We start from the raw sequence: 12,546 nt of genomic DNA, 5'->3' as shown, positions 1-12,546 counted from the left end.
GCAAGAATACGCCTAGAACTGGCACTGACATTAAATGACATAAATAGGGATGCATCGATACTAATACCAGTAGTACTCTGGTGTCGGGTGGATACTACTGTGCTCATGTATTAGTAAAACTACCCCGAAAGCACTTTAGAGGCCGTTCACATATCGCGCGTTTTTTTTTTTATTATATTTTTGCGCGTGCTTATTCTTTCCAAAGCGCTTGCTCTCACGCGGCGTCTGTCGTTGCTATGCAACGAGTTTTTATTATGAGCGCGCTTGCCTCGCGCCTATATTTGAAATTGCGAATTTGCATGTAATCGGCCTCTTATGGCAACGTGACATTAGCCTAATCCAAAATATTTCCATATGTGGCGCTTTCCTCCTTTCGTGTCAACAAGTGGATTCAGAGAGAGAGAGAGAGCCATATCAGCGTTATGAAGAGGACGCAACTGTGCACCTTTCAGACATCGCGTCTAGAACAGAACTGGACGAACCTGGTATTCGGTACCTAGAAAAGCTGGTACCGTAAAATTTTTTTTTTTTTAGTACCGACTTGGTACCGAAGTACCGAGTTTTTTGACAACACTAGTGCTCAGACAGGCAACATAGGTTCGAGTCTAGCTTGCAACATTTCCTGATCCTGTCCACCCTTCCAGAAAATGTATAGGGGTTCAACCTATAAATCCTGAAATTTGTACAAAACAAAAGATTCGGATTGAACAAACAGGACGATCCGATGTTGGCATTCATCCTTACGTTTCTTTCCCAATCTCACGTCCTCCCTCAAACACACTCGCATGCTAAGCTCTGTCAGATTGAGCCCGTAAGGTCAGTATGCTAATGTGTTATTCTGTTCACTCCAGAGCGTTCAATAATGCAGGAGAGCGGTTTGCTTGGTATTCTGCTGCGCCACCTTTAGTGTGTGTGAACACAACAGGGCCCTCACTGTTCAGTGTGTGTCAGCATGTGATAAGCTAGGGCAGTTGATTAAGTTAGCATAGTGACGAGGCCTCAGACGGGACGGCTTTGTGGCTCGAGGATTGGGATCCATATTGTACGCGAGCAACCACTGATTGTGTGGGAGTCTTTCAGGACAATACAACAGAGGATTGTGAGGACAGTCGTGCATTTCCATCGAGTGCCATCCATAAAAAATACATGCGTGTGTGTGTGTGTGTGTATACAGGTGAAACTCGAAAAAATTGAATATCGTGCAAAAGTATTTCAGTAATTCAACTTACAGGTTAAACTAATATATTATATAGACTCATTACATGCAAAGTGAGATATTTCAAGCCTTTATTTGTTATTATTTTGATGATTATGGATCACAGCTTTTGAAAACCTTTTCACAATATTCAAATTTTGAATTTGGGGTTTTCATATAATCATCAAAAATATCAAATAAAGTCTTGAAATATCTCACTTTGCATGTAATGAGTCTATATAATATGTTAGTTTCACCTTTTAAGTTGAATTACTGAAATAAATTAACTTTTGCACCATATTCAATTTTTTTTTTCGAGTTTTACCTGTATATGCAATCTATTACATCAAGTCAAGTCACTTTTATTTCTAGGGCCCTGTGATTTCCGCGATCACGGAATCGCGGACGGAATTGTGGAATTCACCTTTGGCTAAGCCACGCCCTAGAATGTAGATTGACCAATCACAGCGCAGCCAAGAACGAGCTCCCACAGAGCTCCGACACTTTTTCACAGCGCTTCATTGACTTTCAACACAGGCGTCTCATATTTTTGGTCTCCTTTGGCTATTACCGTCGTAGTTTTATCCAAAATATGGTTAAACGTTGTGCCTCGGGCATTTGTAACACAGATGCGCGTTTCCCAGAGAGGTTGGTCTCCGTTTTTTCCCTTCCCAAAACCGAAGTAAAATCCAAGTGTCGTCTTTGGATTAAACTGAATCAACTCCTGACACATTGAACATTGTCACATTGATTTCCTATAACAGTTCAATAAACAATAACATTTTAGTCACTTACATTTTAGATGCATTATTAGCTGTTTTTGTTCTTTTTTCAGCAACAAAAATAGCTCCAAACAAAAATCACAACAGAACCACAGCGAATCTCACAGGAACGCTCATCCTGTTTTCATTACTGAATGATTCAGCATTTTGAACGAATCGGTTGAGTCAAAAATTCAATTACCCATTCATTAACATCTGTCTCATTCTTGAATGAATCAACCGTTTAAACGAATCGTTTGAATTAATGAATCAATGACTCACTCAATAATACGGCCGCCTGCCGCCACCTATTGGCGGTTTAGTGTTATGCTTATAAGTAGCCTAGTATCTTTCCAATGTTTCTTGACATAGCAACAGTAGCTAAAGGGGGCGGGTCTTTGCGAATGGTCAATTCCCAAATCTCCTGACAGGCTTGTCAATGCATACTTTTTAGTGTTCATTTCATTTCATTGAATTTCTTTTAAATATTGTTAAAAATTAATAGTCATAAAATTTCACCAGTTATAATACTGTATGTGTGTGTAGCTGCTGTAATACTAAAAATATTAAGTCAGCTTAAGTTTTTTTCTATCTAACCATATTTTGAGGATAAATTGGTACTTTTATCCCCCTAAAAATTTAATTATATTACATATAAAAATGATAATGTGTATTAACTACTGTGCACTGACATTTACATTAATCATTGATACAATGCACTTATTGTGTACATGTTTTTACATTGTACTTTATATTTAAAAGACCTGCTTGTTATTACATCTGTAATTAATTTCTGTAATTAAATCTGTCATTTTAATTCTGTAATTTAAAAAAACGGTCCATAACCTTTCCCATATCCCGCCTGAATAGCAACACAAGTGTTTTGCGATATGAAAAGTGTATAGTAGTTAAATACGCCTAATATAAAGTGTGTCCACGATAGATTATGTAGTATTTATAACTATCTGTGTATAAAAACTGTAGAAGCCTGCATAATGCAATCCGTGTGTGTGTGTGTGTGAGTGAGAGAAAGAGTGTGTATAACAGAGTGTGTGCTTGTGTGTGTGTGTGTGTGTGAGAGAGAGAGTGTGTGTGTGTGTGTGCCTCTAAATGCTGATGTCATGTTCTGCCCACTCTTACATCCGCTTCCTGCCTCGTTGATAAACAAGCCTCTGCTATCCCAGCATGCCATGCAGTCTCCTTTTTTCCTTTCCTTTTTCGTTCCTCCTTTTTTGAAAAGACTCCACAAAGACTCAGAACCTCCCACTGGACAGGACAGAGCAACACACACACACACACACACAATCTCACTCACTCACACACAAACTCACACACACTCTCACTCACACACAAACACATACAAACTCACATAGGCACATGCACACAAACACACACACTCGCACACACACACTCTCACTCACTCACACACACACACACTATCTCTCTCACACACACACACACACACATACACACTCTCTCACTCACACACACTTTCTTTCTATCTCTCTCTCTCTCTCACACACACACACACACACACACACACACACACACACACACACACTCAGGACTCAGGAGGTAGTTTGGTCTGTTGGTAACTCTTGTAACAGGGGCTGTTTGCTAGTAATTTATCTCAGATGTGAAGGATGGAGAATCATGTCCTCCATCGCTCTCGAACACGGCCTCCTCTCTCCGTCCCAGCAGAGCCGTGCCCTCTTGGCCACCCGACACACACTCGACCTGCACAAACCCTGCGCCAGCTCCAGACACACACTGGTGCCGTTTAGCTTTCCTTACTGCAGCTCTGGTTTTTGACACTCGTGTCCTGTAGATCGTGAATACCAGAACGCCCTCACTTTGGCAGTCTGGGAATAGTTGACAGCTTGTTAGTGCGCTCGAGTCGTCTGCCCCCTACTGACAGGACTTCAGAATACAGGAGATTAGACTTAGTTGACATGAAATTAAGACACATTCCTGATAGTCTTAACGAAAAATCCAGTTTTCTTCCGAGTAACTTTTTCTGCCTCTAAAACAACCTTACACCCTCAATAAAAGAGACGCTTTTATTTCCCATCCAATCAAGTCCTGATGGAGAAAGTCGAGTTCTACCATACTTTTATTTTTTTATTTTATTGAATTTGCATTCTTAAGTTTGTTGTTGTTATTAAACCAAATGCGTTTGCGAATGTGACTTTAAAGGTGTAAGTCTGCAGTTTTTTGTCTGATACAATATTGGATAATTGTGCACACGTTTAAATGGCCTTCGTTGTCATTCAGTGAACTAGAGCTTCGGTTCTCAACCATTTTGACTTAAGGTTTCACTGTATACAACAATAATCAAGTATACCCCGACCGATAAAGGATTTTGATTCGATACCGATACAAATATTTTTGGGTTTTAAAATCCGATATATCGGCCGATATTTTATTTATTTATTTATATTTTGTGATGCTTATTTGAGTTTAGAGAACTGATGTGGATGTTCTTTTAATTGTTATTCAAGCAATGTATGTATCGTGACCAACTCAACGGGTGTTGCTAACAGGAACGGTGTAGAGTGCCCTCTGGTGGACAAACTATACAACGCCAACACTCATGACATGGTTCAAGCGTGTTTCGTCCGTTTTTATTTTATTTTTGAAATATTCATTTATCGGCCATTATAACTGCCGAAACATCTACACAATGTTTACATGCTTTAGACACTGTTTATTATGGTGCACTGAGGTTTATAACAAATCTGAAAACTCTCACTCATCATTGTGTGTTGTATGCTCGGGTTGGCTGGTCTGCGCTGTCCATCCGAAGACAAAAACACTGGCATGTTTTTATTTATAAATCCATCCTGGGTTTATTACCATCATATCTTTGTACATATATCTGTAAAAAGTATCCTTCTAGCTATAGCCTCCGATCACAGGACTTATTTTTACTGTCTGTTCCAGTGGTACGAACTGAATTTGGGAAAAAGGCATTTAAATTTGCTGCTCCCTCTGCCTGGAATTGTTTACAAAGTACGTTGAAACTGAGGAAACTGGTTTCGTTGGACACTTTTAAATCAATTTTAAATGATTTAGAGAATGAAACATCAGGCTGTAGATGTTTTAGCTAGTTCTGTATTTTGATTTTGAAATTGTACTTGAGTTGCTTGTGTGTATATATGTGTTTGTATTGTTGGATGTTATTTGTTACACTCAAATGTGCTGTGTCTGTCAGTTTTGGCCAGGACGCTCTTGTAAAAGAGATTTTTAATCTCAATGTGCTTCTTTCCTGGTAAAATAAAGGTCAAATAAAAAATAAAAAACCGATAGTTTGGAAAATGCCTAATATCGGTCTGCCGATATATCGGTCTGGCTCTAGTATCAACTCATCTTAGTTAAGAGAATAACATAGTTTAATATGAAAAAATGGTGGAGTATCCCTTTAAATTATTGAATTATTTGCTTTAATGATAATAATAATGAATTTTATTTGTAATGCACTTTACACATGACGAACATATCTCAAAGTGCTACAAGTGTACAGATAAAAATAATAAGAATAGATATAAAAACATGCAATGACAGAATTAAAACAACAGATTTAAGAACAGTCAGTTAACAACAAAAGCAAATATAGTTTAAGAAAATGCAGTTAAAAATAGGTGGGTCTTTAGTTTATTTTTAAAAACCTCTATAGACTGTGGCGCTCTCAGGTGATTAGGTAGAGCGTTCCAAATTCGAGGTGCAGCTACCTGGAAGGCCCTGTCTCCCATAGTGCGGAGTTTAGACTTAGGAACCTGGAGTTTGTGAGTATCAGAAGAGCGGAGATGGCGGGATGGATTATGAATATTAATGAGTTCTGTCAGGTACTCTGGTGCACTACCGTGGACGCACTGATACGTTAGGAGACAGATCTTATAATCAATCCTAAATCTGACAGGGAGCCAATGGAGTTTTTGGAGGATAGGTGTGATGTGCTCGAATCTGCGCACCCTCATCAGGACCCTGGCAGCGCAATTCTGAATGTACTGCAATCTTTGCATGCTACTGCCAGGGATCCCAACGAGGAGTGAATTGCAAAAGTCAAGCCTGGAGGAGACAAAGGCATGCACCAGCATTTCTGCATCAGAAAAGGAGAGGGAGGGGCGGAGTTTGGAGATGTTCCGGAGATGAAAAAATGCAGTTTTACAGATGTGTTGGATGTGAGTATTAAATGATAAATGGGCGTCAAATCGTACCCCCAGGTTTACTATGGAGGATGTCAAATGAATGTCATGGCCAGCAAATGAGTAAACGGTCAGGGGGGAAGATCGGAGTTGGTGTGGGGTCCCAATTAGGAGACCTTCAGTTTTGGTGCTGTTTAGCTGGAGGAAGTTATCCGTCATCCATGCCCTTGTCTCCTCCAGGCAGGCGTTTAGAGTGGACAGTGATAGTGTAGGTGATGTTGGGTCTAGCCTGACATATAGCTGAGTATCATCAGCATAGCAATGGAAGGCAACGCCATGCTTGCTGATGATGTGGCCCAGTGGGAGCATATAAATGGAAAAAAGGGTAGGGCCGAGAACGGAACCCTGGGGCACTCCACATGTGACTATGTGGGGCCTCGACCTGGCCCCCCCCAGGGCCACATACTCAACCCTGTCAGTCAGATAGGATCGAAACCATTGAAGTGCTGTGTGTGAGATGCCAATGAGGTGTTGCAAACGATGGAGTAAAATGGCGTGGTCAACAGTGTCAAAGGCGGCTGTGAGGTCCAAGAGAATAAGGAGAGATGGAGAGCCCTGGTCAGCAGCCACAAGAAGATCATTTGTGACCCTGACCAGGGCTGTCTCTACACTATGGCCAGAGCGGAACCCAGACTGAAATTTTTCATAGAGACTATGTGAGTGAAGATGGTTATGAATTTGATTTGAAACTATCTTTTCAATGACTTTGGAGAGAAATGGAAGGTTGGAAATGGGCCGATAATTTGATAAGATATCAGGATCAAGAGATGGTTTCTTTAGCCTAGGGTTGATGAGAGCAGTTTTAAGCAAAATTGGAAAAAGACCCGATTGCAAGGAGGAGTTAATGATGGTAGTGATGAAAGAACTTAAAGAACTAATATTTGATTTGATCATAACAGTGGGAAAAGGGTCCAGTGAGCATGTTGAGGGTCTCATACTGTGTATGAGAGTCTCAACCTGTCTATGTGTTGAAGTAGTGAAATGAGAGAGTATTGGTGCAGAGATTGAGCTGATGGATGAAGTGACATTGCTTGGTATTAGATTAGCGCGGATGGTAGTTATTTTAGTGTTGAAAAAATCAAGGAATTTATTACACTGGTCATCAGTATTGTTTTTATGCGTCAGGGAAGATGGACTGAGAAGATAGTTTACTGTTTTAAAGAGCTGTTTTGGATTTCTTGGATTGTTGTTAATGATATTGGAGTAGTATTGTGACCGTGCCTGACTAAGTAATTTGGAATATGACCTTTGGTGCTCTCTATAAATGATTTTGTGAACAGTGAGCCCAGTGGCAACATAGCGTCTCTCAAGGACCCTCCCAGCCGCCTTCTGTCTACGAAGTGCATCAGTATACCATGGAGCAGAGCGTGTAAATGTTACAGTCCGAGTCTTGAGGGGTGCATGGGCATCTAGTATCCCTTTTAATCCGATATTGTAATGATCGACAAGCGTGTCAGTAGTAGAGTGATCGGCAGATGTGGTAAGTTTTTGTAAATCATATGACAGATGTTCAAGGTTAATTTCTTTTGTTTTGCGAAAGCAGATTTTATGTTTAGGTTTATTAAGTGAAGTCGACAGTGAGAAGTCAAATGAAATGGCATTGTGATCAGATATGCCTAAGTCATGTACATGAACACTGTTGACCGGAAAGTTTGTCACAATGAGATCCAGTGTATGCCCTTTGATATGTGTAGGGACTGTCACGAGTTGCCTGAGGTTGAGTGAATCAAACAATTGCAGTAATTCTGTGGTGTATAAACTTGTTGGAGATTCAACATGAATGTTAAAGTCTCCAAGAATTTCAACATTGTTTGATGTTGTAGAAACTGATAAAAGTAACTCAGTTAATTCTGCAATAAAACAGGGGTGTGATTTAGGTGGTCGGTATATAAGGATGGTTGTGAATGGAGTGGGTAAGTCACATCTAAAAGCCAGACATTCGAATGATGACAGCTTTGGGACGGTCACTAAAGATAGGTGAAAATCAGAGCGATAAATGACCGCCAAACCCCCTCCACGACCATTTCCCCTAGCTTTTTCCAGATAAGAGTAGCCAGGTGGGCAAGCTTCATTAAGTGCAGAATACACTTCTGATTTGTGCCATGTCTCAGTGAGGCACATAAAATCAAGCTTCTGGTCAAATATATAGTTGTGAATAAAAGATGCCTTAGTGGTAAGTGATTGACAATTTAACAGTTCCATTTTAATATTTGAAGATGGAGTCCACCTTATCAGAGAACGCAGCACGGTAGGATCCACTCTGCGTTTTTCAGGACGCGCAGTGGGTAGTTCCTCCAGCAGAGGGCGTGGGTGTGGTCGATTACAGTTTTTGAGGCGTGAACCAACAGCGCTCTGATGACGCTTCTTATGATGTCGTTGGTGTACTGTCCACAGGCTCGAAATAGAGCTCTCGGTGATCCTCTCGGAGTAAACAAAACGCCGCCGTGACCCCCTATGAATGTAGGGGGGTCGACGAAGGATGCCCAGTTCCTTGAGAGCAGCAATGTTCGATGGAATAAGGCGAGTGTTAAGTTTCAGGATCTGATTCGGCTGATAGCGAATCATAGTAACGTTAGATGGAAGAGTCGTTGTAATGCTACAGTTAGCAACTATCGATGAATCCGGCAGACGTGGATCAATGATGACCATGTACACCAGGATGAGTGGCAGTGCTTGTAGTGACTTAGAGTGCAAGTGTAACATCCACTGGAAGTGGTGGAAGCCCATGTGGACTGCAAAAGTAGTTTCAGGACAGTATATAATGGTAGCAGCTGACCAGCCTAGCTGCGGATGTCCCAGGGTTTATTTCAGCAGTTTGTTCAAATTACCGAAGCAATCAGATCGACAAGATCCCCAACATCCCAGAGCGATGAAAAACAGCTCCAGTCACTCACCACACCAGCAGAAGTGGCAGCCCCAGGTAGAAAATATCAGAGCCAAGTTGTTTTAATATCAAAAGAAAGTTCGGACAGAAGGCTCACTATCTGTTAACAGTTAAACAGATTAGTAAAACTATTGCAGTTTTTAGCAAGCGGAGAAGCGGCGAACACCCGACGCCAGCGTCCTCTCCCGTGCCGTCCTATTAGCTTTAGTAAGTACCGACTGGATGTTCAGTTCACTAACCCAACATACGAGTAATAGTGATGCTTACACTCGCAAACACCACTGAAAAAAGGGTCTTAATAAAGCTTCTCTCTCTCTCTGTTTGTCTCTCAGTCTAATAAGGTCCCGGTGGTCCAGCATGCGCACATGCACCCCCTGACCCCGCTCATCACCTACAGCAATGAACACTTCTCTCCAGGAACTCCTCCAGCCCACCTCTCGCCAGAGATACTGGACCCAAAGACAGGTATTACACACTCTTCCGACACACAGTAACTCCTGTTTCTGTCTTTTAATCATGTGTCTTACTGACTTTGTACCTCTGGTCCAGGTATTCCTCGGACCCCTCACCCCTCAGAGCTGTCGCCATATTACCCACTGTCCCCTGGGGCCATGGGGCAGATCCCGCACCCATTGGGCTGGCTCGTCCCACAGTGAGTATCCTTTATAAAGGGGTTTTCCTAGAACTATTGGCGGGAGTTCCCGGATGTTGGCGTGTTCGCACCGCCGGAACTAAGAACGATTTTAGTTGTAGGAATTCCTTATAGAGAGCCTAAGTCCCGCCCCCTCCGCTTCCGGCTCATGGGACCTTATTTCGGAAAAAATATGTATGGGAGTCAATGACGAGAGACAACTTATCTTTTTATTTCGTCTGAACTGTGCCCTCAATTACACATATGATGTTTGTCAATTTATAAGATAATTATAAAAGTCAAGAAAGTCACAGTTTGTCATAAAAGAGAAGAGTAACTTTTAGTTTTATGTGAAAATCTATGAACTACATCTCCCGGGAAGAGAAACAACGAGTGAGATCCGCTGCTCGTGTGTGTGCAGTTTGGTACAAAACACTCAGGTATGACGGCGTAACGTTACGATTATAACGTAAGACTGTAGAAACAATGACAGACATTAGCCTTAGTAAAGTTAGCTTCATTCATTGGGAGAAAATGTGCGCCTTTGGGGTTTGTAGTCTTTGTAATTACGTATTTTCACAGTCTTATACCTCAACGGTTTTACATCAAACTGCGACTTTCTTTACTTTAAAATGTATCTTTTAAATTGACAAACATCATATGTGTAATTCAGGCCATAATTTAAACGAGATCAAAATATTTGTTGTCTCTCGCCATTGACTACCATACAATATTTTTCCGAAATAAGGTCCCATGGTTGACCGGAAAGGGGAGGGACTTAGGCTCTCTATGGAGGAACACATTTTGATTTTCATTGTCGATCTAAACCAGCGCTATAGGAACTATCTGTGAAGTTAGTGTTCGCTGATTTGGCCGAACACATGCAACACGCTGGCACCCGCCGTTTTAAAAAACACTGTTTAAACGCACAGATTATAGCTTATATATTTACTCCACAAATTGCGGAGAATACACGGTATAAAAATAAACTCAGATAGCGATAAATTTCGCTCTATTCGCGTTTGATATGAACACAGCTTAATGAACAGGCTGCAATGTCAAGATTGCAATGCTTGAGTGTGTGTGTGAAAGAGAGAGAGAGACACACGTGGGCACGATCGAACAGTGGAGACATAAAAACGTACTAACCCTAACTCTTATCAAACTGTAACCTACAACTGTCACACACACACTCTCTCACAGTTTAGGTTTGGTTTAATAATGTTGATTAAGGCAAGGCACGTTTATTTATATAGCGCATTTCATACACAATGGCAATTCAAAGTGCTTTACATAGAAGAAATAAAAATAATAAAAATAAATCAGAATAATTAAAACAGTTTAGAATAAAAAAATAATATTAATATAATCAAGCCCCTTGACTTTTATAGTTGTTTGTGATTTAGGGGTTTTAAAAATATTTTTTACTTGCAATTCAAAGCTTGGCATAACTTTAAAAAAAATGCATATTGATTATAAAAATTATAAAATTAAACTGTCACACACACACACTCACAGTTTAGGTTCAGTTTAATACTGTTGATTAAGGCAAGGCAAGTTTATTTATATAGCACATTTCATACACAATGGCAATTCAAAGTGCCTTACATAGAAGAATTTTTTTATTAGAATAAAAAAAAATAATAATAATGTCGATTAACCTAAATAGATTGAGCATTAAAGCATCTGAATGGAAGATGTTGTCTGATTCACCCTCTCGCTCTGTGTTCATCTCAGGCAGGGTCAGCACATGTACCCCATCAGTGGAGGCTTCCGGCACCCGTACCCAGCTCTCGCCATGAACGCATCCATGTCCAGGTGAGTGTGTGTCCAGATCCATACTCTCATTCTTCACACTACACTTTTATTTCCAGTTCATTTTACACACTCGCACACAGAGTTACTCACTTGCACTTCACTCACTCTCAAATTCAGACACACACACACAGGAAATGAATGAATAGCTGTCAGAGTTCATTCACAATCACTCGAGATGAAATGGATCTGAATTAATGAAGAACTGCTCCTAATTTAGTGCTAGCACTGGATTAAATGAGGATAATCTGTACTGAGCTACTCTTGTTGGTGTGTGTGTGTGTAAATTGTTGAATTATTCATACAGAGCTCATAGTGATCAATAGCCCGTCTTCTTCCAGACCTTTACAGCCGTTGTCAGCACAGCTTAGGCGTGCTTGTTTCTCCATTGGCGTTTGTGTGAAAGGACTACACTTTCTGGAGCTACTTTGAGAAGTTCCCTATTCATAGTGTTTGATTTAAATCCCTCTTTCATTCGGTCCTGAATTGAAAAGATTTTGCTGTACAGTAAAAAAATAATAATAATTTGATTTAAAGGTACAGTCAAGAAGTTTTGGTGATATTTCGCAAGAAATAAAGATCTATTGTTGAGCGATATGTGAAGCTCACACAGACGTCACGTTAGCATAGTAGCTTTAATCTACCTGGGCAAATCTTTCACCCTTGCACACTAGTAAAGATGACTTGGTTGCAAAAATTAGCCGAACAGAAATCGATGTGAAAGTCGCACGTTCAGTTTAAATTCTGCTTTTGAGGCGGGATGGCTTTTCTAAGTAGTCTGCAGGACATCAGCATAACTGCACATGCATTTGAATGAAGTCTTCCCGGTATCCCAACTAAAATGTTAGGGGTTTAAAAAGAGTACAAGAGCAATAAGAGGAGGGCGGAGTGAACATTGGTTCAGTACTGGATGACGACAGGTCTTTATTGTGTCAGTAGAAGCTTTCGGCGCTGGGATCAGAACCGTGTCCCATTTCAGCTGCTTGTGGAAAGTGGTTTTCATGGGATTTGGAAAGTGGCGTATGTGTTTGGTAAGGGAGGGATGGTCTTGAGTC

The 12,546-nt window shown here is 40.7% G+C and overlaps 1 protein-coding gene across 2 annotated transcripts in view; it reads left to right on the top strand.

Annotated features, from left to right (window-relative positions):
- tcf7l1b (transcription factor 7 like 1b) overlaps nt 1-12,546 on the top strand; it is an 80,759-nt gene that overhangs the window by 57,061 nt on the left and 11,152 nt on the right. For both annotated transcript variants that reach the window (XM_089119265.1, XM_039674896.2), the window contains exons 5-7: nt 9,378-9,510; nt 9,595-9,697; nt 11,414-11,494. In XM_089119265.1, coding sequence (XP_088975391.1) covers nt 9,378-9,510; nt 9,595-9,697; nt 11,414-11,494 — 317 coding nt within the window. The remainder of the gene's footprint in view (nt 1-9,377; nt 9,511-9,594; nt 9,698-11,413; nt 11,495-12,546) is intronic.

This window comes from Pimephales promelas, chromosome 14 (genome assembly GCF_988280905.1).
Source record: "Pimephales promelas chromosome 14, fPimPro1.hap1.1, whole genome shotgun sequence".
NCBI classification, from domain to species: Eukaryota; Metazoa; Chordata; class Actinopteri; order Cypriniformes; family Leuciscidae; genus Pimephales; species Pimephales promelas.
This window is presented reverse-complemented; position numbering and strand designations above follow the sequence as displayed.